The 23,857-nt window shown below is 49.8% G+C and overlaps 1 protein-coding gene across 1 annotated transcript; it reads right to left on the reverse strand.

Annotated features, from left to right (window-relative positions):
• Positions 1–1,115: 1,115 nt before the first annotated feature.
• On the reverse strand, positions 1,116–23,792 carry TMEM53 (transmembrane protein 53). Its single transcript, XM_004740490.3, has 3 exons — positions 23,630–23,792; positions 7,470–7,591; positions 1,116–2,634 (listed from the first exon to the last, which is right to left on the reverse strand). The coding sequence occupies exons 1-3, from the start codon at positions 23,688–23,690 to the stop codon at positions 1,981–1,983; spliced, it is 837 nt and encodes a 278-aa protein (XP_004740547.2). The 5' UTR covers positions 23,691–23,792; the 3' UTR covers positions 1,116–1,980.
• Between the last annotated feature and the right edge of the window lie 65 nt (positions 23,793–23,857).

The following is a 23,857-nucleotide window of genomic DNA, read 5'->3' on the forward strand; positions in this document are numbered from 1 at the left end:
GCAGCCATAAGCTTAGGTAAAGAGACAGACCCCAAGCCTCTATCCCTTTCTAGTCCCCCAAACTGAGCCAGGGCCCAAAGTTACCATCTCAGCCACTGCGGCTTTTTTTATAGTGAGTGACCAACACCCCAGTGTAGCTACTGCCTAGATCCTCGGGTGGCCTCAGGAGAAAGCCCCAGTTGTCCAAGGTGGACTCTTGCATCGGGGAAGCTGGGCAGCCAGCACTGAAGATGGCATTTTATCAAATTGTCATCCCCAGAGCTGCCTGCTGCCAGGTAGTAATCTGCATCCTGGGTGCTCAGGCAGGTGCTTAAAGCTGCAGGTGAGTCCAGGCCTTTACACAGAGTCATGCACCAGGCCCATCGTCCATCTTCCCAAATCCCCCCACCTTAGACACACCAACGTCTAAGGTGGGGGGATTTGGTGTGTACTACAGAATAGGGTCCAGCCTGCCGCTCCTGCCTTCTGCACTCTGGTGACACAACCTGTTTGGAGCTCAGGGAAGGCCCTACCGAGCCCCAGGCCCAGCTTGATGGCACCGAATATCCTGAGTCCAAGAATCTTAGGGCCCAAGGTTCTAGGGAATGTATGCAGCCTGCCAGAACAGAGCAGCCCCAGCAATGGCTAAGGTTTCAGAAAAATGGGTAATGCCCAGTCCCATCAGGCTGGCTCCTTTCAGGTCTCAACTCTCCCCTCTCTTTGCCTTGGACTCCATAGGTCCCTGATCGCTGGTTACTCTCAACCCAGGTCGGCGGGGAGGGTGCATATGCTCTCTAATAGGCCACATTAACCCTGAGTGAGAGCCTGAAGCCTACTCAGCTGTGGTATCCTTAAGCTTGGTCTTATGGCCCAGGCAGCACTGCCACCTGTTGGCCGTGGCTAGGAATGCAACCACACAGCATAGAGGATCAGTGGCCATGGTCCCAAGAGATTACAGAGGGCGGGCAAGATGCAGACTGAGCTCGGCTCTGGAGCCAGAGGGGCTGTCAGTCCTGAGAATATCAAGCGTCAGCTCCCACCCTGAGCCTGGCCAGCCATCTCCTTCACTGCCTGTCAAACTTACAAAGCCCATCCCTGTCCCCCACCCAAGTCCCTTGAATGTCACAGTGAGCTCATTCAGTCAGCATGTTTATTGAATACCTACTATGTGCCAGCATTGTGCAACAGGGACTTAAAGAACAGGAGAAGGTAGAGAACTCGGGCTGAAGCCACCTCTCCAGCCTGGAGATGATCCAAGTGAGTCTCTTAAGGAGATGAAGGAGTCCTCGCCCCGGCCCTGGTCTCCAGGGCTACCAACTTAGCTTGTCCCAGGTCCTATATGGCACCACTGTCTTCCTACTCCTCACTCCAGCTGCCTGTCAGACACCCTGCAGCCTTCCTGGACCAATATCTTCCCAGCAAAGCGTTGTGGATCCCAGCAGGCCTACCACCTGCACGTCATCAGCTCCCCTCTCTCCAGCGGTGAGGTGAGAGAAGTCTCTCTACATCAACTACCAAGTGGGGTCTATGCGGATGTCGCGTCATGCTGTGGGGCTTGGGAGCAGAAATCCTAGTCCCCTGCACCAGCCTGACCCTGTCCTCTGGCACCACTACTCAAAGCTCACCTGCCTTTCAAGAAGTTAAGGATCAAAGCTGGGACTCCTCAACAGCCCCACCTTCCCCACTCTGTGGGCCCTACCTGGCCTAAGAGCTCCAGGCATCCACAGCCTGACCCATGCCTGTCCAAACATAGCCAGGGCAAGATTCCCACGGAAACCTGTCCAGGCACTCCCACCCCTAGGATCCTGGAAGAAACCATTCCTGGGGCAGAGGCTGCTGGGATTCAGTGGGAGTTCTCTCCTCGTGGGACCACAGAGTCCCAGAGGGCTGTCATGAAGCTGAAGCAGGAGAGGACCCCGCCACCCACGGACAGAGGTTGTGGGGAGGTGTGGGGCGTTTATTTCTGGAGCAGAGAGGAGTTGGGTGAGTGGAGCAAGGAGCTCAGCAGTGGACACAGCTGCGCATGAAGTCTACGCAGAGGCTGGTGTAGTAAGTAGGGTAATCACGGAGGTGGCTGACATGCGCAGATGACACAAAGTCCACGGAGCGCACGAGGACCTGGTGCGCCAGGCGTGCCTCCACCATGCGTTCCACGTCCCTGGCCAGGACCACCTCGTCGGCCCTGGAGTAGAGGTAGAGCTCAGGCCAGCGAGAGGCCGCATCAAGTAGCCTGTCATAGAAGTGGGTATGGAAGAGGGCTGTGAGGGGGGCGAGCAGGACGTGGAACAGGACTGCCACCAGGGCGAAGGCTGCCAGGAGCAGCAGGCGCAGCACAGCAGGCCGGTGCTCCAGGACGGCCGCCAGGGCCCGAAGAGCCCCCAGCAGGTTGCTGTCACCAGGGCCGCTGTCAAAGATGGTGCCCACCACACGCAGGTGGCAGAAGCGCCGATGGGTCTGCAGGAGCTCCAGCACATATCGGTAGAGCATGACGCCGGCATTGCTGAAGACATGGAAGAGCAGGGGCTCCTTCTCCACCTCATAATCAAAGAGGAGCTCAAGCAGCTTCTGGGCCAAAACACGAAGTGAAGGGATGCCCAGGGACTCGGAGAAGAAGACCATGTGCCATGGGGCTGTGTATCTGATCACGATGCAGCCCTGGGGAGAGGAGAGAGGCCAGGTCGGTCCTCAGGGATAGGGGTAGGTTGTGGGTGGGGGAGGGGGAAGTCCAAGCTAGGGTCAGAGATGTCCCGCAGCTCTGACTGCCGGCGGCCCATAAGCCTACGGGTGCTCCAAGCACCAGCTCACCACTCACAGACACTGGGGCCTTCCAGAGTGCAAGGTACAATCGAGGCCCAGTTGTGGAATAATCACTTCATGCTGGCTACAGCCACTCAGCCTGGCACGGTCTGTAAGGCCGGGAGCCATCTCTGGCCCGTGCCCTGTCTCTCTCCCACCTTCCCCCTTGCACCTCATCTGCTCAACTCTGGCATATTTAAGGCCTTACTGCTTGGCCATACCTGGCTGCAGTGACTCTGCTCTGCGCCATCCCCACCCTCCCAGGCACAAGGAGCTGCCCCCATAAAATCCGACACAAGATGCAGCCTGCATGCCCCAGCCTTGACCACCAGAGGCCACTCGTGAGCTGGACCCACATCAAGTGCTCTCTGGCACAGGGGCCTGGCACCCCAATTTCTCTGGTTCTAAGGCCTGGGATCGCTCCTCCCACTCGCCTTGAAATTCCAAATATGATAAACACTGTTATTCCTCAAATTCTAAAATCTGAGCCAATTTCATGTACCCCTTCATGCCTGGGTCAAGCATGCCTCAAAATTTCCAGACAGATCCTCTCCTATGTCAGTTAGAAAAGGCAGCCAAAATAAGTCAATCGGAGAAAGACAATTATCATATGATCTCCCTGATATGAGGAAGTGGAGATGCAACATGGGGGGGTTAAAGGGATAGGAGAAGAATAAATGAAACAAGATGGGATTGGGAGGGAGACAAACCATAAGTGATTTTTTTTTTTTTTTTACCATAAGTGACTCTTAATCTCACAAAACAAACAGGGTTGCTGAGGGGAGGAGGGTTGGGAGGGGGCGGTGGGGTTATGGACATTGGGGAGGGTATGTGCTATGGTGAGTGCTGTGAAGTGTGTAAATCTGGTGATTCACAGACCTGTACCCCTGGGGATAAAAATACATTATATGTTTATTAAAAAAAAAAAAAAAGAAAAGGCAGCCAATGCCATTGCCTGAATGCTAATCCCCTCTCACTGTCCTGCTCAAGAGATAGAGGGCCCTCTATCAGTGGAATCTGAGTTAGGTGGGCTCTGGGGTCACACAGGTCTGGCTTTGATTCCTGGCACCACTGTTAACAGTAGGGGCGAAAAGCAAATTGCGTCACCATCCTGGGCCTGTACCTTCCAACTATAAACTGGAATAACGTCCACCTTGTGGGCTATGGTGAAGACCAAATGAAAACACACACCTCAAGTGCCCCATACAGCACCCTGCACAAAGTCAACCAACAGCAGCAGCCATCAGTGGCGGCAAGAGTAATAACGAGAACCGCCTTGAGTGACGCAGAGCGAAACCAAATGGTCAGCTAACATAACCCTGCCGTCAGCCCCCTCACTGCACCCCTGTCCCTGACTCCAGTCTGACACCTGTCCCCAACTCCTCCTGGCACTATTCTCACTGGGGCCCTGGCGTGCCGAAGCCCCCCTCCCCAGACTCTGCAGAGGGGCCAGTGATGCCACCTGGCCAGTCAGGATCTGGGGAGAGTTAATAAAATGCTCTGTTCACACTTCCCAGTGGGACTTGAAAGATCTTCGCCCCAACCCTCCCCAACCAAGACACAGCATTTCCCACAAATGCAAACACACTCCCACATCACACGGCCGTACACGCAACTCCAAGAACCCAGCAAAAGCCCACCCATTTCGTATGCCACGGACACAGAGGCATGTGGCACCCACCACTCACTCGTGCACCCGCCACACCATATGTAAGTACACAACAAAGCCACAGCCGACAAGACACACCTATGTGCACACATACCACTGGCAGGTAAACAGTGACATGCTACACTCTCTTCAAGAATACACACACACACACACACAAACACACACACACTCTTGACCGGGAGCATTCACATGGAGACATAAACAGCAATTCCTGTCAACACGCCATCTATGAGGATATAACACGGTGTGTGCCCTCCAACCCCGCGTCACCTATGAGGGCACATGCGGAACATACCCTCTGCGGCCCCAGCACTCCCAGGGAAGGGCACATGTGTACCCAGCTTCCCTGTGCCCACAGGTCTGGGCCTCATGTTGAGATTTCCCAGGTGCCCACATCTCTGCTGCCACCTCCCCAGTCAGATGCTCCTAGAAGTCTCTGCAGGTCACATCCCAGTTTCTCCCCCACCCCCCAGCCAAGCAGATCTCCATCTCTGGGCACACTGGAACCCGCAGTCCTGCCGTGGGTCTTTGCCTCCCTCTCCTGTATTTTCAGTCTCCTCCTCTATCTCTCTCAATTCCTGACAAACCAATATCATTTAAAAAAAATTTTTTAAAGCCTCAGGGCACCCAGATGGCACAGTCGGTTAAGCATCCGACTCTTGGTTTTGGCTCAGGTTGTGATCTCAAGGTCCCGAAACAGCCTCACAACTAGAGCTCTGCACTCAGCAGGGAGTCTGCTTAAGACTCGCCCTCCTCTCCCTCTGCCCCTTCCCCTTCCACCCCCCACATGCACACTGTCTCTCAAATAAAATTATTTTTTAAGAAGTCTCTGCCATTACACTGTGTTCTCCTCTAACTCTATCCCACGCTCTCGCCACCTTCCAAGACAATCTTTGACACCTGCCCTCTTCACCTGGTCCCCTCCTACTAACTTCCCTGCCCTGTTCTCACCAAGGTCACCCATGCTCTCCCAAACTGGCCAAATCACACAACACCTCTTAGCACCCATCATACTTTCCTTCTAGCATGATTCGGGATCACACACTCCTGGATATATTCTCTGCTAGCCCCATGCTGGGTGTAGAGATAACTTAAAAATAAATCTTAAAAAAATAAATAAATAAAAAGAGCCTTAAGGAACAAAGTAACTAGATCCAATGGGTAATCTAGATTGGATCCTAGTTTGGGCAAATCAGCTATAAAGGACATTTTGGGGACTGTAGAGCATCTGAATATGGACTGCGAACTCAAGGAGAAGAAAACAGATTAAGCACGGTTGAGATCAGGATCTGAGAAAAAGCATGATGCAAAACAGTATTTTGAAAAATTGGAATGCTTAGATGTCTCAGTCGGTTAGGTGTCTGCATTTGGCTCAGATCACGATCCTGGGGTCCTGGGATTAAGTCCCACATCATGCTTCTTGCTCAGCAGGGAGCCTTCTTCTCCCTCTGCCATTCTCCCCTTGCCTGTGCTCTCTCTCTCTCTCACAAATAAATAAAATCTTCTTAAAAAAAGTAAATGGGGCACCTGGGTGGATCAGTCATTAAGCGTCTGCCTTCGGCTTAGGTCATGATCCCAGGGTCCTGGGATTAAGCCCCACAATCCAGCTCCCTGCTCAGCTGCTCGGTTCCACAGGGAGCCTGCTTATCCCTCTGCCCCTCCCCTTTCCTGTGCTCCCTCTCTCTCGCTGTCTGTCTCTGTCAAATAAATAAATAAATAAAATCTTTTTTTTTTTAAGTATATTCAATAGATCTTGTTAGGTAAAGAAAAGTTACACACAGAGAAAAGCTGAAAGGATGGGCATGAATGAGTAAAGAGAGGTCATCTCTAGGTGGTAGATCTGGTATTTTTACTTTCTTTTAAATAATCTAGTATCAGGAGTTTGGAGTTGGAACATTTTTTTCTCCACACGCATGCTGTCCTGAACCCCCTCCTTTCCCAGAGGAGCCCTCTGCCAGCCCTGCCAACTCAACCCTGCTGCCTTCCTTGAAATCTAGCCCCACACCCTCCCCCAAAGCCCCCCTCCTCTCTTGACATTTGCCCTTTCCTTCGTTCTCTGTTCTGGCCACACTCACCTATTCCTATTCTTCCACCTGCCCTCAGGGGTCTTAGTCCAATGGCGAAGCAGACAAACAAGCCTGGCCCAGTGAGTGGAATTCAGAAGTAGCTGAAACTATGCCCAACGCAAGGCCATTCCCCCAGCCAACAAGGCTCAGAACAACATTTTGCCCCCAACCCTTCTCCCACTCCAGGGCCACACCCCCTTCAGGCCCAGTGCAGATGGTGGTCAGTGGAGGGAGACTGAGGCAAGGGGCTGGGGGCACTGGCTGACCACTGGAGATCCCCACTCCTTCTTGGCCCCGGGCTTCCAGGTGGCAACGAGGGCTGTCCCCACTGGCGTCTCTCTGCTGAGGAGGGCAGGGCCAGGCCAGAAGCCACAGATGTAAAAGAGGCTTCCAAAATATAACCAGGCCTTCCTAGGGCTCTCTCCAATTGCCATAAGCTCTACATCCAACTCTTGGGGTAGCCTAAGAAGCCAAAAGACCTCCAGCCTGAATCTCTTTTCCAAGAGGCTCTCCTGCCACGGGAATGTGAAGGTGCCATGTCAACCCCAAGACAGAAACTCACCTGGTCAGAAAATGGAGAATATCCTGGGGGTACTCACTGTGCCCCGCACTCTCAGCCCAGGCTCTTGCTGCCCATCTGGGCAACAACAGACTTGAGGTCTGGGCCGACTCCACAGCTGGGAGCACATTGGGGCTGGGCTGCCCACCGAGGAGTTTGGGGAGGAAGGATGAGGAAGCAGGTCAGGGGGCTGAAGGAGACAGACCCGGCCACAGAGCTGACAGCAAAGGAGGGATAATCCTGCCAGAGTCCCCATAACCCCAGCGCCTTCCTCACAGGCTGTTCTCTGTACCAGGCCTGTCACATTGGTGCTCAGCAGTCCCTGCAGCCCCTGAGCTCAGAGAGGCCACAGGTGGCAATGCCCCCCGGGGCGTGGTGTCCACAAGCCTGCAGTACTCACCCTTTTGTGGTAGATGGCGCTGTACTTGGCAAGGTTTTTGTCCGTACAGCCACCCCAGCCCAAGAGAATCACCAAAGGCTGTCGCATCCCCGCCTCCTTCCTGCTTCGGTTGGGGCTGTTCTCTGAAACAGAGACATGAGGGGACTGTCAGCACGAGTGGTGGCACACGGGGTGAGGATGACTGGCCAATCCAGAGCCAATCTAGCTGCAGGCAGGGAAGCAACAGATGCCAGACCTTGGCATATCCTGCCAGTGCCCGCGCCTCGGGTCCCCACAGGGCTCCCTCCTCTATCCCGCCTCAAGTGGCATTTAGGCCTCTCAGGAGGCAATGCAGGGTCACTGGAAAAACCCACATGAGGGCACCTTTCTTTCGTAACTCAAAGACATAGCTCAGGCGAGAAAAGTGAGAACTTCCTCCATGCAATGTCACTTTCTAATCCAGAGGTCAGCAAACTACAAGCCATGGGCCAAATGTGGCCCATGCTCTAGTTTTGTATGAACCGCACACTAAAAAGAATAATGGTTTTTATATTTTTAAATGGTTAAAAAAATCAAAAGAACTAATATTTTGTGACACATGAAAGTTATATGAAATTTAAGTTTGATCGTCTACAAGAAAGTTTTATTGGAACACAGCCATGCTCATTCATTTACTTCCTGTGTGTAGCTGCTTTCATGTTAAAACAGCAGAGATGACTCATGGCAACAGGGACCCTACGGTTCGCAAAGCCTAAAATACTTATGGCCCTTTACAGAAAAAGTTTGCCAGCCCTATTCTAATTTCACAAGCAGTTAGAAGAAGGAGATCTTAAAAGGAGAAAAGGATGGGACAGTGCCAAGAGGGAGGTAGAGCAGACAGACTCTGAAGGACCACATTAAACCACCCGCCCTCTCCTGCCAGAGAATAATCATTGCCAATATTTGCCAAGACTTAACACTCATAACAACACTGCAAGGAATATTACTGAAGATGACAACACTGGGGCACAGAGTGGTTAAGTTACTGGCCTAAGGTCATCCAGGAAGTGTACAGCTGGGAATCTGGCCCCTGCTCCCCATCCTAACTAACCCACTTAAGATGTTCTGTGCCACCGGCACTGTCCCCAACTAGAAGCAATGTCTCCTTCAGTGATGTGCCAAGGCACAAGCCAGCTGCTTCCTCCATGGCTACTTTCCCAGAAGCTTCCCTGCAGCCTTGTTTGGTCAAACCTCATCTCATTTCCCCCGCCAAGTAAGGACCCACGCACTCAGGGGGACTTCAGCGCCAGGACTGTTCACTCCTAGTTATCTGCCCTCCCACAAGGGCCAGGGTGTGCCCTTCCCACTACCAAGCCCCTTGTCTCTGCTCAGCGGCCACCTTGAGATTTATGGATGCTGGTGGTGACCTGGCAACAGTAAATTTCAAGGCTAGTTAAGAGGATGGTAAATATAAATCACTAACCTTTGGACAAAAGGAAGACAACAATTTCCTGTGGAAATTAACATGATTGAAAAGTTCAATGTTCCTGCTCTCCAGCAGTGGTGACTCTGGCCTTCAGAGATTAACGGCCTGCCCCCAGGGGCATCCCAGGCTGGGTTGCAACTCAGCCTGGAGCAGGAGCTGCCTGTGCTCAGTGCCAGCACTCCCAGGCTCCCCTGATGCCTGCCTGGCCCTAGGGGGAGGGAGATGGTCCCACAGATCTAACTCAGGCCACTCCAAACATTTGCACCACCTTTCCCGGCTTGGTGTCCCCATCCCCTGCTAGGGCAGCTCTTCCGCTGTCCTGGCCCTTCTGGCAGAAAGGCGTCTAGGCCTCCCTGGGCCCTAGCCCACCCTGCTCAGGATGACTGCCCCTGAAGCTTGGGCTGCAGCAGCCTCAGGGGTAGCCATCAACAGCCACCCACTTGGATCTGCCTTTGAACTTCTGAGATCCAGGAACTCGATTCCTGAGACCTGCCCCAGGGAGGCTCTCTGACCTCCGTGCCCATGACTGAGCACAGTCTCCCCTCCCCCAGCCTACAGTGGTCCCCTCCTGGGCCACCACCAAGACATAGCAAAAGGCTTCAGCGTTTATCTCCAACCCAGAAAAGGCAGCCAAGGGACGCCACACCCCCTGGCGGCCTCCTGAAGTTAAGGTCAGCCTGCAATGGGCCATGATGGTGCACTCTGGTTGGGGAAGGTTTGAACAGCTTCTGCAGACCCTCTGACCTGCCCCTGGACATGAAACTCCCTTCTGCTCCACCAGGTTTTACAGATGCCCAGGTTTCACCAACTCAGGGAGGAATGACTCTTCCCCAGAGAGGCATTTCCACGAAGAAACTCTCGGAATATGGACACCCTGAACACAACGCCCAGTCCCAGAGCCCAGCCTTTCCGTACTGCTCATCATGGGCGGGAACGCGTCCCTCCATTCAAGCCAGGCACTCGAGGCGGCCCCTGAGCTGCAGCTGCTCTTCCTGCCCTTGGAAATCTCCCATTACCCCCACACAATCTCATCCTGGGGCCCCACTCTCTCTACTCATTCCTAACTTCAGCCCTCATCCTCCCACCGGAGCCGTGCTGCCCGCTCTGATTCTAGATTTCAAGTGCTATAACCCGGAAAGTCCAAGATGCTCTGGCAACGAGGCTGAGAGTACTGGCGACTGGGAAGGCCCCCCAGAGGAAGACACACGTGCTGGCTACCCTGGAGGCCCAGTACAAACACACCAGGTGGAGAGAGGCCATGGGTGGGGGCAGGAGGCTCTGGAGATGCTGGGGTTGGTGTAAAGCCCAGCAAGCAGTCCTGGGGGCTCAAAGCCGGGGAGAGGAACGACAGTGGTTTCGAGAGCTGCCGAGAGTGGCACTGGGGTCCCATCCTGCAGGGTCGTTTATGCCATGCGTAGGAGTTGGGATTTTATTCCAAGAGCAAAGGACAATTCTGGAATTGGGAAAGTGGCAGGATCCAATCTGGATTGATTAATGACTTGTAGGATGATTTAATGTCTGTCTCTCCCTTTATCCAGTAGGCTCTGTGAAGGCAGGCGCTGAGCGTGGCATGTTTGTCACTCCATCCCCAGTGCCCAGCCCTGTAGCTGGCCCATTCAGGCACGCAGGAGAAACGTGCTGGAATGAACCTGGGGCTGCCAAGAGAAGGATGGATCCAAGGACAAAGAGCTAGCATTCTTCTTGATACCCACTGCCCTTTCCAGAGTAATACAAGTAATTGTTATGGCCACTGTTATTTATTGCCACATCCAGATCACGATTCCTCCATCCTCTTATAAAAGCCCCTGTTCTTTTGTGCTTATTCCACTGACCAGATCACCTGGTTCCCTCCCGTGGCTGACATCTCAGGGCCTCCGGCTGCTGCCCCTTGGGGATAAGACTTGGGCTCTGGCTCTACCTCTCATTCATGTTCCAGGACTTCCCACGACTCGGTGCAGGCAATCAAATCCACTTCCTAAGCCACCACAAACCTCTTGAAGTCCACATCTCCTTCCAGCTCTTTTCTCCCCCTCTTTCCCCATCACCAAGAAAAACAGCGATGGTAATAGGGACAAGAGCGTTTCGCCTCGAGCACTGTTCTGAGCCCTTTGTGTGTCAATTCACCAAACTTTACAATGATCCCATGAACAATGTACTGTGATTATTCTCATTTTGCTGATGAACAACTTAAGGCACAGAGATAACAGATAACTGGCTCAAGGTCACACAACTAATAACCCGTGAAACTGGAATCCCAAACCAAGTGGTCTTGAGACCAGCTTGTAACCACTGCCCCAGCCAGCACCCTGGGTAACAAAACCCAAGCCCCCAGGCTGAACCAAGTCTCTACCACCTAAGCTCCAAATGTGTACACATAGCTGTCTTTGCCCATCAATAGATCCACTCTGACCTCTTTCGCTTCCTCCTCCTCCTCAGGGACCCCCCCCCCACGACGGCCAGAGCCCCCATATATGCTTCCTCATTGGGTCCTAAACCATCCTAGGAATTAGGTACTACTGTTCCCATTTCACAGATGAGAAAACTAAAACACAGAGAGAGTAAGCCACTCTCCCCAAGAACATGCAGCCAGGAAGTGGCAGAGCCAGCATCCATCTCTCTGGACCCCGACACCACCCCGCTCCCATCGCCAGCCACCCTGCTCCCATCTCCAGGACCTCGCACGTGCTCCTCACTCCCCAGCCCAGTGTGCCGCCACTCCATGTTTATTTCTGGCTAATGCCCGCTCCACCTGCTGAGTTGGCTCACTGTTCACTTCCAGGAAGCCTCCCCCAAGGGCTCTGGCAACCCCTTTTTATCCCCCACCCCCAATCACCAGACTGGGTTAGACTCCACTGGGATTGGGGAGGAGGCTGCAGTAACACGCAAGGCCAGGGAAGGCAAAGGCCTGAACCCCAACAGCGGAAGACAGGTAGGAAGATGGGGGGAAAGGACAGGGACAAGAGTAGTTTTGGAACATGGATCAAAAATCTCAAAAGCATGCCATCTTTGACATAGCAATTCTAAGAAAGAAAAATGTTTAATCATATGGAAATATTTGATAATACATGAAGCAAACTAGAGACACACACGTAAGAGCTAAAACCTTTAATAAAACCCTTCAAAGAAAACACAGGAGTAAATCTTTGCGGCCTGGCATTAAGCAAAGGTTTCTTGGACATGACCAAAAGTTCAAGGACTAAAAGAAAAAAAAAAAGATAAATTGGGACTTTGTCAAAATTCAAAATATTTGTACTTCAGAGGACACCATCAAAAAAGTGAAAGGAACAACCCCCAGAATGGGAGGAGATATTTGTAAATAATATATCTGATAGGGGGTCTGTATCTGGCATATACCAAAAACTTCTCACAATTCAACAATAAAAAGACAACCCGATTAAGATGGGCAAAGGGGGCGCCTGGGTGGCTCAGTGGGTTAAGCCGCTGCCTTCGGCTCAGGTCATGATCTCAGGGTCCTGGGTCTCAGGGAGCCTGCTTCCTCCTCTCTCTCTCTGCCTGCCTCTCTGCCTACTTGTGATCTCTGTCAAATAAATAAATAAAATCTTTAAAAAAAAAAAAAAAGATGGGCAAAGGATGTGAATACACATTTCTCCAAAGAAAAGAGACGAATGAACAGCACATGAAAAGATGTTCAACATCACAGTCCTTATGGAAATGAAGATGAAAACTGCAGTGAGGTCCCATGTTATACCCATGAGGATGGCTATAATCAAAAAGTCAGGTAGTAACAAGTGTTGATGAGGGCGTGGAGAGATCAGACCCTCATACACTACGGGTGAGAACACAAAAAGGTACATTTAGAAAGCAGTTCGGCAGTTCCTAAGAAAAAAATTAACCATCAAGTTACCACAGGACCCAAGACGCCTGGATGGCTCAGTCAATTAAGCATCTGCTTTGGCTCAGGGCATGATCCCAAGGTCCCTGGATGGAGTTCCGAAACAGGCTCCCTGCTTAGCGGGGAGCCTGCTTCTCCCTCTGCCTGCTGCTCCCCATGCTTGTGCTTCTTTTTTTTTTTTTTTTAAAGATTTTATTTATTTATTTGTCAGAGAGAGAGAGAGAGAACACAAGCAGGCAGAGGGGCACGCAGAGGCAGAGAGAGACACAGGCTCCCCCCTGAACAGGGAGCCAGATATGGGACTTGATCCCAGGACTCTGGGATCATGACCCGAGCTGAAGGCAGCGGCTCAACCAACTGAGCCATCCAGGAATCCCCCCACTGCTTGTGCTTCTATCTTTATCTCTCTCTCTCTAACAAATAAATACATAAAATCTTAAAAAAAAAAAAAAAAAAACCACAGGACTCAGCACTTCTATTACTGGGTAAACACACACCTAAGAGAAGTGAAAGCATGTGTCCACACAAAAACCTGAACACAAATGTTCAGAGCCACAGGTATTCATAAGAGCCACCAAGTAGGAACAATCCAAATGCCTATCAGTAATATGGAACAGCCATACCATGAAATACTATTTGGTCATTAAAAAAAGCAATGAAGGAGACACCTGGGTGGCTCAGGGGGTTAAAGCCTCTGCCTTCAGCTCAGGTCATGATCCCAGGGTCCTGGGATGGAGCCCTACATCAGGCTCTCCGCTCACAGGGAGCCTGCTTCCCTGATCTCCCTCTGCCTGCCTCTCTGCCTACTTGTGATCTCTGTCTGTCAAATAAATAAATAAAATCTTTAAAAAAAAAAAAAAGAGCAATGATGTGCCAACACAGGCTGCAACATAGATCAATCTATGTTAAGGGGCGCCTGGGTGGCTCAGTGGGTTAAGCCACTGCCTTCGGCTCAGGTCATGATCTCAGGGTCCTGGGATCGAGTCCCGCATCGGGCTCTCTGCTCAGCAGGGAGCCTGCTTCCCTCTCTCTCTGCCTGCCTCTCCGTCTACTTGTGATTTCTCTCTGTCAAATAAATAAATAAAATCTTAAAAAAAAAAAAAGAAAGAAAATCTATGTTAAGTAGAAGAAGCCAGCCACAAAAGACTATATATAACATGATTCTATTTATATAAAATGTCCAAAATAGGTAGATCCACAGAGGAGTTGAGTAGTGGTTACAAGGAGCTAAAGGGGGGTGGGGCGTGACTACTAATGGGTATACGGTTTCTTCTGAGGTGAGGGAGACTGTTCTGGAGTTACTGGTGACGGTTGCACAATTCTGTGAATATGCTAAAAAACAATACAAGCTTAAAAGGGTGAGTTTTATGGTATATGAATTATAGTTCAATAATGCTATTATTTTTAAAAATTAATAATAATAGGGTTGCCTGGCTCACTCGGTCTGTAGAGCATGCAATTCCTGACCTCGATGTTTTAAGTTCAAGTCCCATGGTGGCTATAGAGATTACTTTAAAATCTTTTAAAAAATTAGTAATACATTAAGTGAAAAAGCACGTTGAAAAGCAGCATATACAACAGAATGTGTGTGTGTGTGTGTGTGTGTGTGTGTGTGTGTTTATTTATTTATAGGTGCTGGGCGCCTGGGTGGCTCAGTGGGTTACAGCCTCTGCCTTCAGTTCAGGTCATGATCCCAGGGCTCTGGGATCGAGCCCCACATCAGGCTCTCTGCTCAGCGGGGAGCCTGCTCCCCGCCCCGCTCTACCTGCCTCTCTGCCTACTTGTGACTTCTGTCAAATAAATAAATAAAATCTTTAAAAATATATACATATATATTTATAGGTACATATATATTTACATATATACACACACATACATATTTATGCATAGAAAAAAACACATCAAATACTAATAGCAATTATTTCTGGGACTACATGCAATTGTTTTTTCATGATTTTTTTTTCACCCACTTTCTAAAATCAACATTTTATCACTTTTGCAACGAGAGTTAAAATATTATTTTAGCCCCTTGGTAAGGCAGAAGTATTCTTTTCATCCCTGGTGATTCTTGAGCACCCACAAAACAATTTAATCTCACAATCTCCCTGTCCTCTAGGATTTCTCAACAAAACAATACTGACACCAATAATAGAAGAATTACAGATACACATATTGTACAACAGTTCAAGTCATAAAACTAACACATAGATTAGATTGTGTATATCCCAGGGGCATGTAGAGAAGACAAAGGAAAGGCTGACAGGGAATAAGGGTATACAGCACCATACATGCTTTTTATCTGTAAGTCAGAATGAAAATGCAAAGAACCTATGTTTTCTTTTTAAAATGCAAAGAATAAAAGGATCCTCAGTGTCCTCTACTCCCCAGCAAAACTTTCTAGAATCTCACGTACCTACGTCCGGTATTTATTTTTTCTTTAAGTAAACTCTACCCCCAGCATGGGCTCGAATTCACAACTCCAAGATCAAGAATCACATATTCTACTGACTGAGCCAGTCGGGTGCTCAACAGTTCCCATATTTATATATTTATATATAATTTACTTTATAATTTTTTTTTACTTTTGAAATAAGAGCCTAGGAAAGTAGCACAGTACATACTTTATAAAACCATATCTGAATTCAAGAGAGAGAGACAAACCAAGAAACAGACTCTTAAGGATAGAGAAAAAGTTGATGCTTGCCAGAGGGTGGGGTACGGGATGGGTGAAACAGATGACGGGGACTGAGGAGTGCACTGGTCGTGATGAGCCCTGGGTGCTCTATGGAAGTGTCAAATTCCTATATTGTACATCTGAAACTAGTAACAGAACACTGTATGTTAACTGGAATTAAAACTGGAACTTTACAAAAGATAAAAATAAAACAAAACCTTATCTGCGTCCAAATCTCTGGCTCTGCCACGAATAATTATGAACCAGACCTTGAGCAAGCTCCTTAAACTTCAATTTCCTTATCTGTAAAATGGGGCTCTTAAGGGGCGCCTGGGTGGCTCCGTTGTTAAGCAACTGCCTTTGGCTCAGGTCATGATCTCAGGGTCCTGGGACTGACCCCAACATTGGGCTCCCTGCTCAGCGGGGAGTCTGTTTCTCCCTCTCCCACTCCCCCTATTTATATTTCTCCTCTCTCTGTCTCTCTCTCTCTGTATCAAATAAATAAAAAAATCTTTCTTTAAAATGGGGCTTGGGGCGCCTGGGTGGCTCAGTGGTTTGGGCTGCTGCCTTCGGCTCGGGTCATGATCTCAGGATCCTGGGATCGAGCCCCGCATCAGGCTCTCTGCTCCGCAGGAAGCCTGCTTCCCTCTCTCTCTCTCTCTGCCTGCCTCTCTGCCTACTTGTGATCTCTGTCTGTCAAATAAATAAATAAAATCTTTAAAAAAAAATAAAAAATAAAAAATAAAAAAATAAAATGGGGCTATTAATATGTAGATTAAATAAGATAATGTCTGTGGAGGGCTTAGCATGGTACCTGGCACAAAGAAAAGAGTTCAATGAGCCCCAGATACTATTATTCCTTCACAAGCAGCACGTGCGTACTGCAGAAAAGCAGAAAATGAATGTCTAATAAAATTGGAATCCCACTGTTTTGTAATCTGCTTTCTTCCATTTAGCAATATATTGTGAACCTCTTTCCCTGTCAGCTTATATATTTCTACATCACTCTTTTTAGTGGCTACAGAGCGACCATAGAATATTTCATAATTTGTGGTGACCAATCTCCCATTATTGGACATGATGTTTCCAATTTTTGCTATTATAAAAGGACTCTGCTGGACACCTCTTTCTTTGTGTGTGTCCTTAATTGTGTCCTAGAAATGAAACTATAGTCAAGCAACACTTCCTAAGGGCAACAGGAATCCACACACACTAGCTGAGGAGTGGAACTCGAGTTGAAATCTGGGGTAATTTGGGATAAGACACCTCAGCTCCCTGGAGTTTCTGGTCCTCATATGTAAAACGGAGTAAGACCTCTCCCTCCTTCACAAGGAATTGTGATGCCATTAATAAAATCATGAGAGGTGCTCCTGGCAGGCCTGGCATGTGAGGACACGGTCAACAGAGGAAGGGCAAGAGAGACCCCCACGAGCTCAGAGAAAAGAGGCCTGGAAAGAGCCCACCAGGTTTGGACCTCAAATCCAGAGCCTAGACGGCACCTGGTATAGAGCAGACAAATTAGAAAGGGTTTCTGTTAATGTGCGAAAGAGACTGTGACTCCAAAAAATATAGGCATACCTTGGAGATACGTGGGCTTGTTCCCAAACTACCCCCAAAAAGCAAATATCACAATAAAGTGAGTCAAACAAATTTTTTGGTTTCCCAGTGCATATAAACGTTGTTTTCATTATACCAGGGTCTATGAAGTATGTACTTGCATTGTCTAAAAAAACAATGTACATACCTTAATCTAAAAACACTTTATTGCTGGGGTGACTGGCTGGCTCAGTCAGTATAGCATATGGGACCCCTGATCTAAGGGTTGTGAGTTCAAGCCCCACACTGGATGTAGAGTTTAGTTTAAAAAAATTAAAAAATAAAATCTTTAAAAATACTTTATTGCTGGGGCACCTGGGTGGCTCAGTGGGTTAAGCCTCTGCCTTCAGCTCAGGTCATGATCTCAGGGTCCTGGGATTGAACCCTGCATCGGGCTCTCTGCTCGGCGGGGAGCCTGCTTCCCCCTCTCTCTGCCTGCTTCCCTGCCTATTCTCTCTGTCAAATAAATAAGTAAAATCTTTGAAAAAAATACTTTATTGCTAAAAAAATGCCAATCACCATCTGAGTTTTCAGCGAGTCCTAATCTTTTCGCTGTGGAGGGTTCTGGCCTCGCTGTTGATGGCTGCTGACCAGTCAGGGTGGTGGGCACTGAAGGCTGGGGTGGCTGTGGTGGTTTCTTAAAATAAGACAACAAGGAAGTTTGCTGCACTGATTGGTTCTTCCTTTCGGAAACAATTTCCCTGTAGCACGTGATGCTGTTTGATAGCATTTTACCCAGAGCAGAACTTCTTTCAAGATGGGGACTCAGTCCTCTCCAACCCTAAAGCCGCTTCAGCAACTGAGTTTACGGAGTGTCCTAAATCCTTTACTGTCATCTCCACAATCTTCAAAGCGTCTTCACCGGGAGCAGGTTCCATCTCCAGAAACTACTGTCTTTGCTCCTCCATCAGCTGTAACTCCTCACCTGTTCAGGTTTTCTCAAGACAAGGCCGCACTTCAGCTGCTCCTTCAGGCGCCTCTTCTGACTCTCGTCCTCTTGCTCTTTCCACCCCATCTGCGGTCACTTCCTCCACTCAAGTGCTCAGCCGGTCAGTCACCCGTGAGGGCTGGAACCACCTTCTTCCGAAGTCCTGCTCATGATAGTATTTTGACCTCTTCCCATGAATCACAAATAATCTTAATGGCGTCTAGAATGGTGAATCCTTTCCAGAATGTTTTTGGTTTACTTTGCCTGGGTCCACCAGAGGAATCACTCTGTGGCAGCTCTAGCCTCAAGAAATCTATTTCTTAAGCAACAGGACTTAAGTTGAAATTACTCCTTGATCTATGGGATGCAGAATAGATATTGTGCTATCAGTCATGAAAACAACATTAATCTTATCATATACCTCCATCAGAGCCCTTGGGTGACCGGGTGATGAAGATACATTGTCAATGAACACTAATATCTTGAAAAGTATCTTTTCTTCTGAGCAGAAGTCCTCAACAGTGGGCTTCAACTATTCAGTAAACCATGTTGGAAACAGATGTGCTGGCATCCAGGCTTTGCTGTTCAATTCAGAAAGCACAGGCAGAGTAGACTTATCATAATTCTGAAGGGCCTTAGAATTTTAGGAATGGTACAGGAGCATTGCCTTCAACTTAAAGAGTCACCAGCTGCCTTAGCTTCTAGCAAGAGAGTCAGCCTGTCCTTAGAAGCTTTGAGGCCAGGCATTGACTTCTCTCTAGCTATGAAAGTCCTACATTGCTGCTTCTTCCAACACAAGACTGTTTCTTCTACATTGAAAATCTGTTGTTTAGTGCAGCCACCTTCGAAAGATCATAGCCAAATCTTCTGGTTTCTACACCATAACTTGCTGCTTCACATTACACTTTTATGCTATGGAGATGGCTTCTTTCCTCCAACCTCAAGAACCCATCTCTGCCAGCTTCCAGCTTTTCTTTTGCATCTTCCTCCCCTCTTGGCCTTCAGAGGATTGAAGAGAGGGAGGGCCTTGCTCTGGATTTAGGCTCTGGCTTAAGGGAATGTTTGATCTTCTATCCAAACCACTAAAACTTTTTCTGCATCAGCAGTAAGATTGTTTTCTTAACATTCGTATGTTCACTGGAGGGGCACTTTTGATTTCCTTCAAGAACTTTTCCTTTGCCTTCGCAACTTGGCCATTTGGTTCAAGAGGACCTCTCAGCTTTCCACGGTCCTTCTTTAATAAGCTTACTCATTTCCGGCTTTTGATTTAGAGTGAGAGACTCATGATTCTTCCTTTCACTTGAACACTTAGAAGCCACTATAGGGTTATGAACTGTCCTAATTTCAATACTGTGTTCTCAGGGAATAGGGAGGCCCCAGAAGAGGGAGAGAAACGATGGAATGGCCAGTCAGTGGAACAGTTAGAACACACACAACAATCATTGGTTAAGTTCACTGTCTTACACAGGTGGGGTTCATGGTGCCCCCAAACAAGGCCAATAGTAGCATCAAAGGTCACTGATCACAGATCCCCATAAAAAAATATAATCATAATGGAAATGTCTGAAATATTATGAGAATTACCAAAATATGACACAGAAACATGAAGTGAGCAAATGCTGTTGGAAAAATGGCACCCATAGACTTGCTTGATGCAAGGTTACCACAAATCTTCAATCTGTCAAAAACAAAAACAAACAAACAAACAAACAAAAACCCCACATCTGCGAAGTGTAATAATGCAAAGCACAATAAAACAAGGTATGCCTGTAAATTAAACTCCTGTTTTTAAAAAAAAGGGGGGCCCACAGGCAAGGAGAGGATGAAGTCCCAACTTACTCTTCACCTGGGCCTCTGAGGCCTCTCTGGTGAGACAGCTCTGTGGGACCACCTCAGTCCTCCCCCAGTGCCCCTACTTCTGCATTTTCTTTGCTCACCATCTACCCATCAGCCCTATGAAGCTCTAGGTCCAGTGGGCCACTCTTCTCCAGAAGCCCACAGTAACCACTAGGGCCCACCATGGTGTTCAAAACCACTCAAAACTATTTCCCAGGTGCCAGTGAAAGCTTCCTGAAGGTTAAGTGGCCTTTTCTTTTTTTGGCCCCACTCTTTTTTTTTTCTTTTTTCTCGCAAGTGCTTAACAGAAGAGCAGGTTCACAATAAAACCTGGGCTCACAATAAACCTGCCACTTCTCCTCTTTGTGACCACCAAAGGCCTTCCTTGTACTCAAAGGGTAGGCCCCTTATCCGGACTCTGTGAATCAATTATTTCTGAAAATGTTTACTAAGCATGAGAGCAATATAATGCTGTTAAGAAGGCCTCCTGGGCTGCCAGCAAGCCAAAGAGGGGCCTGGGGAAGCACTTGGCTAACCAATCTCTGGCTGGGAGAAGGGGCAGCTTAGCCTCAGCCTGGGATGTCCGAGCATCTCTGGCTCAGGCCTACAGAGCTGCCAAGTGACTCCATTCAGGTCCTTTGGCACCTCATCCTTGCCAGGCCCTAGCAACAGTGAGCAAAACCATCAAAAGCACTACCACAGGGATCCCTGCTATGGGAGCCAAGAGAATAGAATCTTCCCCAAGAAAATGAGATGGGAACAGAGTATTAGGAGGGGACAGGGATCACTGTCAGGAAGAAGGATGCAGGGAGATTCCAGGTCAAGGGATCAGCTTCAGCAAAGGAGTGGACAGACTACTCTACCGGCATGGGCAGTCACGAATACTGGCTGGTGGGATTCCCAGCAGAAGGATCCAGGGCTGCCCAGCGTGGGCTCTGAACAACCCTAGATCCGCAGCTGCCTTCTACGTAACGATATGCCAGCAGCAGCTGCTCGCCTGTCAGCTCACAGCAGTGCTGGGCATCGCAGTTTTCATGTTCAAATGTGGGGGAGAGAAATTCCAGAAACCAAACATGATTGCCCTACATACTTCTATACCATTAAACAGCAAATGCAAAAGAAGACAGTCTTCAAGATCCCCCTAGGCTATCCCCATGTGAAACCATGTCAGCCTGCAGGGAGCTCTCTGCAGATGGGAAAGAGATTCAGGGGATCACAGTGCTGTTATCTCCTGCTGAGGGGGGCTACAACCCCCAGCCCAGCTCTGGGGCATGCGCTTTGAGAGGGAAAGACATGATGAACTAAAGCTGATCCAGAGAAGTAATCAGATGGAGGACGTCCTAAGAACCACATCGGAGGAAGGACAGCTGCCAGCCCTAGGGATATTCCTCTTGGAGAACAGAGATGTGAGGAAGGAATGAGCTGACCTCCTGAAGAGAGGTGGGTGCTGTGTTGCACCCACCCCGACCTTCTCGTCCTGCAATTACCATATCATTGTGAAACCACCTGCTTATACATCCTCCCACCTCCTGAAAACCACAGCTCCCTGAATGGAGCCTGTGTGTGAGTCACTTCTCAGGCACCAGCAACTAACCTGCGGCCAGAACACACCAAATACTGAACTGAAAACAGAAATGACAGGAAGGCCTATAGTTGCTCAAGAAAGGGAAGTGCTTTCTAACAATCCCAGTTACCTCCAGCAGGCCAGGATGTTTGGGAGGAAGCATCCTGTCAGGGAAGGGTCTGGAAGCAACAGAATACCCCCACACTAGAAGAACTAAATGGCCCCCTGAGGTTTCTTCCAAGTGTAGGACCCCACCTCCTGACGCAGTGAGGGGAGCCACAAGAAGAGGAGATACACCGACATGCCAGGCACACACACCCAGTCACTGTCTCGGAAACCCTCACAATCCCATGAAAGAGGCACTGTTATGGAGGAATCTGAGGCCCAGGAAGGTTCAACAACTTGTCAAAGCCCTAAAACCAGTAGGAGATAGAAGTGAGGCAAACCAAGACCACCAGGCTGCTCACATGGGCTGAGAGACCACATCTGCCCTCCTAGCCACAAGGGTGGCTCCAGCCCTTTGCAGCTGGTGGCTCTCCACAGGCAAGAATATTAACTGGCGGGGCAGCTGGGTGGCTCAGTGGGTTAAGTCTCTGCCTTCGGCTCAGGTCACGGTCTCAGGGTCCTGGGATCAAGCCCTGAATTGGGCTCTCTGCTCAGCGAGGAGCCTGCTTCTCCCCACCCCCCCAACCTCTGCCTGCCTCTCTGCCTACTTGTGATCTCTCTCTGTCAAATAAATAAAATCTTAAAAAAAAAAAAAAAGAATATTAACTGGCTTCATCTCTCCTGATGCCAAACTTCTGAAAAGTATTTTAACACCCATAAGCCCAAAAGCCCTCTACCACCATACACAGCCCTAAGGAGCTAGGGCCATTTGTCCTGTGGAAGCCTAGGGGCTGCCCTCTCCTCCTAGACCCCAACCAATAACACAAGATGCTATGGGAAGGGGCTGGGGAGGCTCTCCTGAAGGAGGAAACATCAGAGCTAAGCCTTCAATGATGAACTGGACAAGGACAAGGGCACAGTGTGACACAGCAGAGGGGAAAGGGCATTTCAGGCAAGAGAAAACAGCAGGAGTAGAGGCAGAGAAGCAAGAAGTGTGTGGAGAATCACAAGCAGTTTGGGTTGCCAGAACGTAAAACTCAAATTGAACAGTGGAAGGACACTGTGATCAAAGAGATAAGCAGGAGCTGCTAAAGTGCAAAGGACTTTGAATGCCCCCTTAAGGAACCTGAATTTGATTTATCCTGAGGGCCCTAAGGAGCCACTGAAGGGTTTTAGGCAGAGCGGTGATAAGAGTAAACCTCTACATTAAGGAAGATCGCCAGTAGCCATACAAGAGGTTGGCAGTGAGACTGGAGGGCGAAAAGGCCGTGTGGACCAAAGGAGGGAGGGACATGTTGGGATGAGTACCTCAAGCCTCCTCTATCAAAATTCCCAGTCAGCGCCAAACTTTCCGTTCTCTGGGCCTGCAATCCAACTCTCACTACAGGGACCCAGGCCTGCTCTACAGGCTACTCATTTTGTGGAGCCTCCTACACATTGCTCTTTAATGATACGACTCCAGGGAGGAGGAACGCTAAGAACTATACTTACTCCATGCCAGGCACTACGCTGGGTCCGTCACACAAACTACCTCAGTTGTGCAACCAACAGCCCTGGAAAGGGGGTTACTATGGGTAGCCTCGTTTTGCAGATGAGGAAACTGCCAGAGGTCATCTAGCTACTAAAGAGGGGATCTGAACCGACTTCTACCTGACGGCAGAGACTACTTGGTTCACCACTGCCAAGGAAAGTGGGAGGGATGAGTCCCGTGTCCCGGGCTTCTGCAAGGACCCCCGGGAAAACAGTGGGTGGAAAATAATGTGGGTGGGTCCCCCAGCCACAACCGCTGACGAGAGGCTGGAAGTGGGAAGCCTGACCCCAAACAAAGGAAGGACAGCCCCTGCCCTCGGCAGCCTCCAGTTTCGAGGAGAGAAACGAAGGCACGGACCTGAGAACTGCCACCTAGAAGACAGAAAAAGCCCCCAACAGAGCCGAGGCCGCAGGGAAGGGGCGGGACTCGGACGCCGAGACCACTCCGGGGCGGGGCTTGTGCGGGGCGGGACTCTGTGGGCCCGACCAAGTCTAGGACCTGCAGGACCCCGTGAGGGGGCGGGTCGCGAGAGGGCGGGGCTCCGAAAGGGGCGGAGTCACAGCTGTGCTTGCGACCCAGAGACTCGTCAGGTTACCTCCCCAAGATGGGACCCGACCCTCGTTCCATACCCTGGCTCCAGCAGGGCTGATCCGGGATCTCGATGGTGTAGTCCAGCTCAGCCGAGGCCATGGTGAAGGCGCCGGCCCTCAGCACGGGCCTCCGCCGGAACTCCCGCTCGCGCGCCCGCGCCTCACCCGGGAGCCTCCTGGGCGCCGCCCAATCACCACCCCCCTCCCCCGTCGCTGCCCAATCGCTGAGCCGCGCTCTGTGACCTCCCGGCTTAGCAACCGCCGAGT

This window comes from Mustela putorius, unplaced genomic scaffold (genome assembly GCF_011764305.1).
Source record: "Mustela putorius furo isolate JIRA1106 unplaced genomic scaffold, ASM1176430v1.1 tig00003853_pilon_pilon_pilon, whole genome shotgun sequence".
Classification (NCBI taxonomy): domain Eukaryota; kingdom Metazoa; phylum Chordata; class Mammalia; order Carnivora; family Mustelidae; genus Mustela; species Mustela putorius.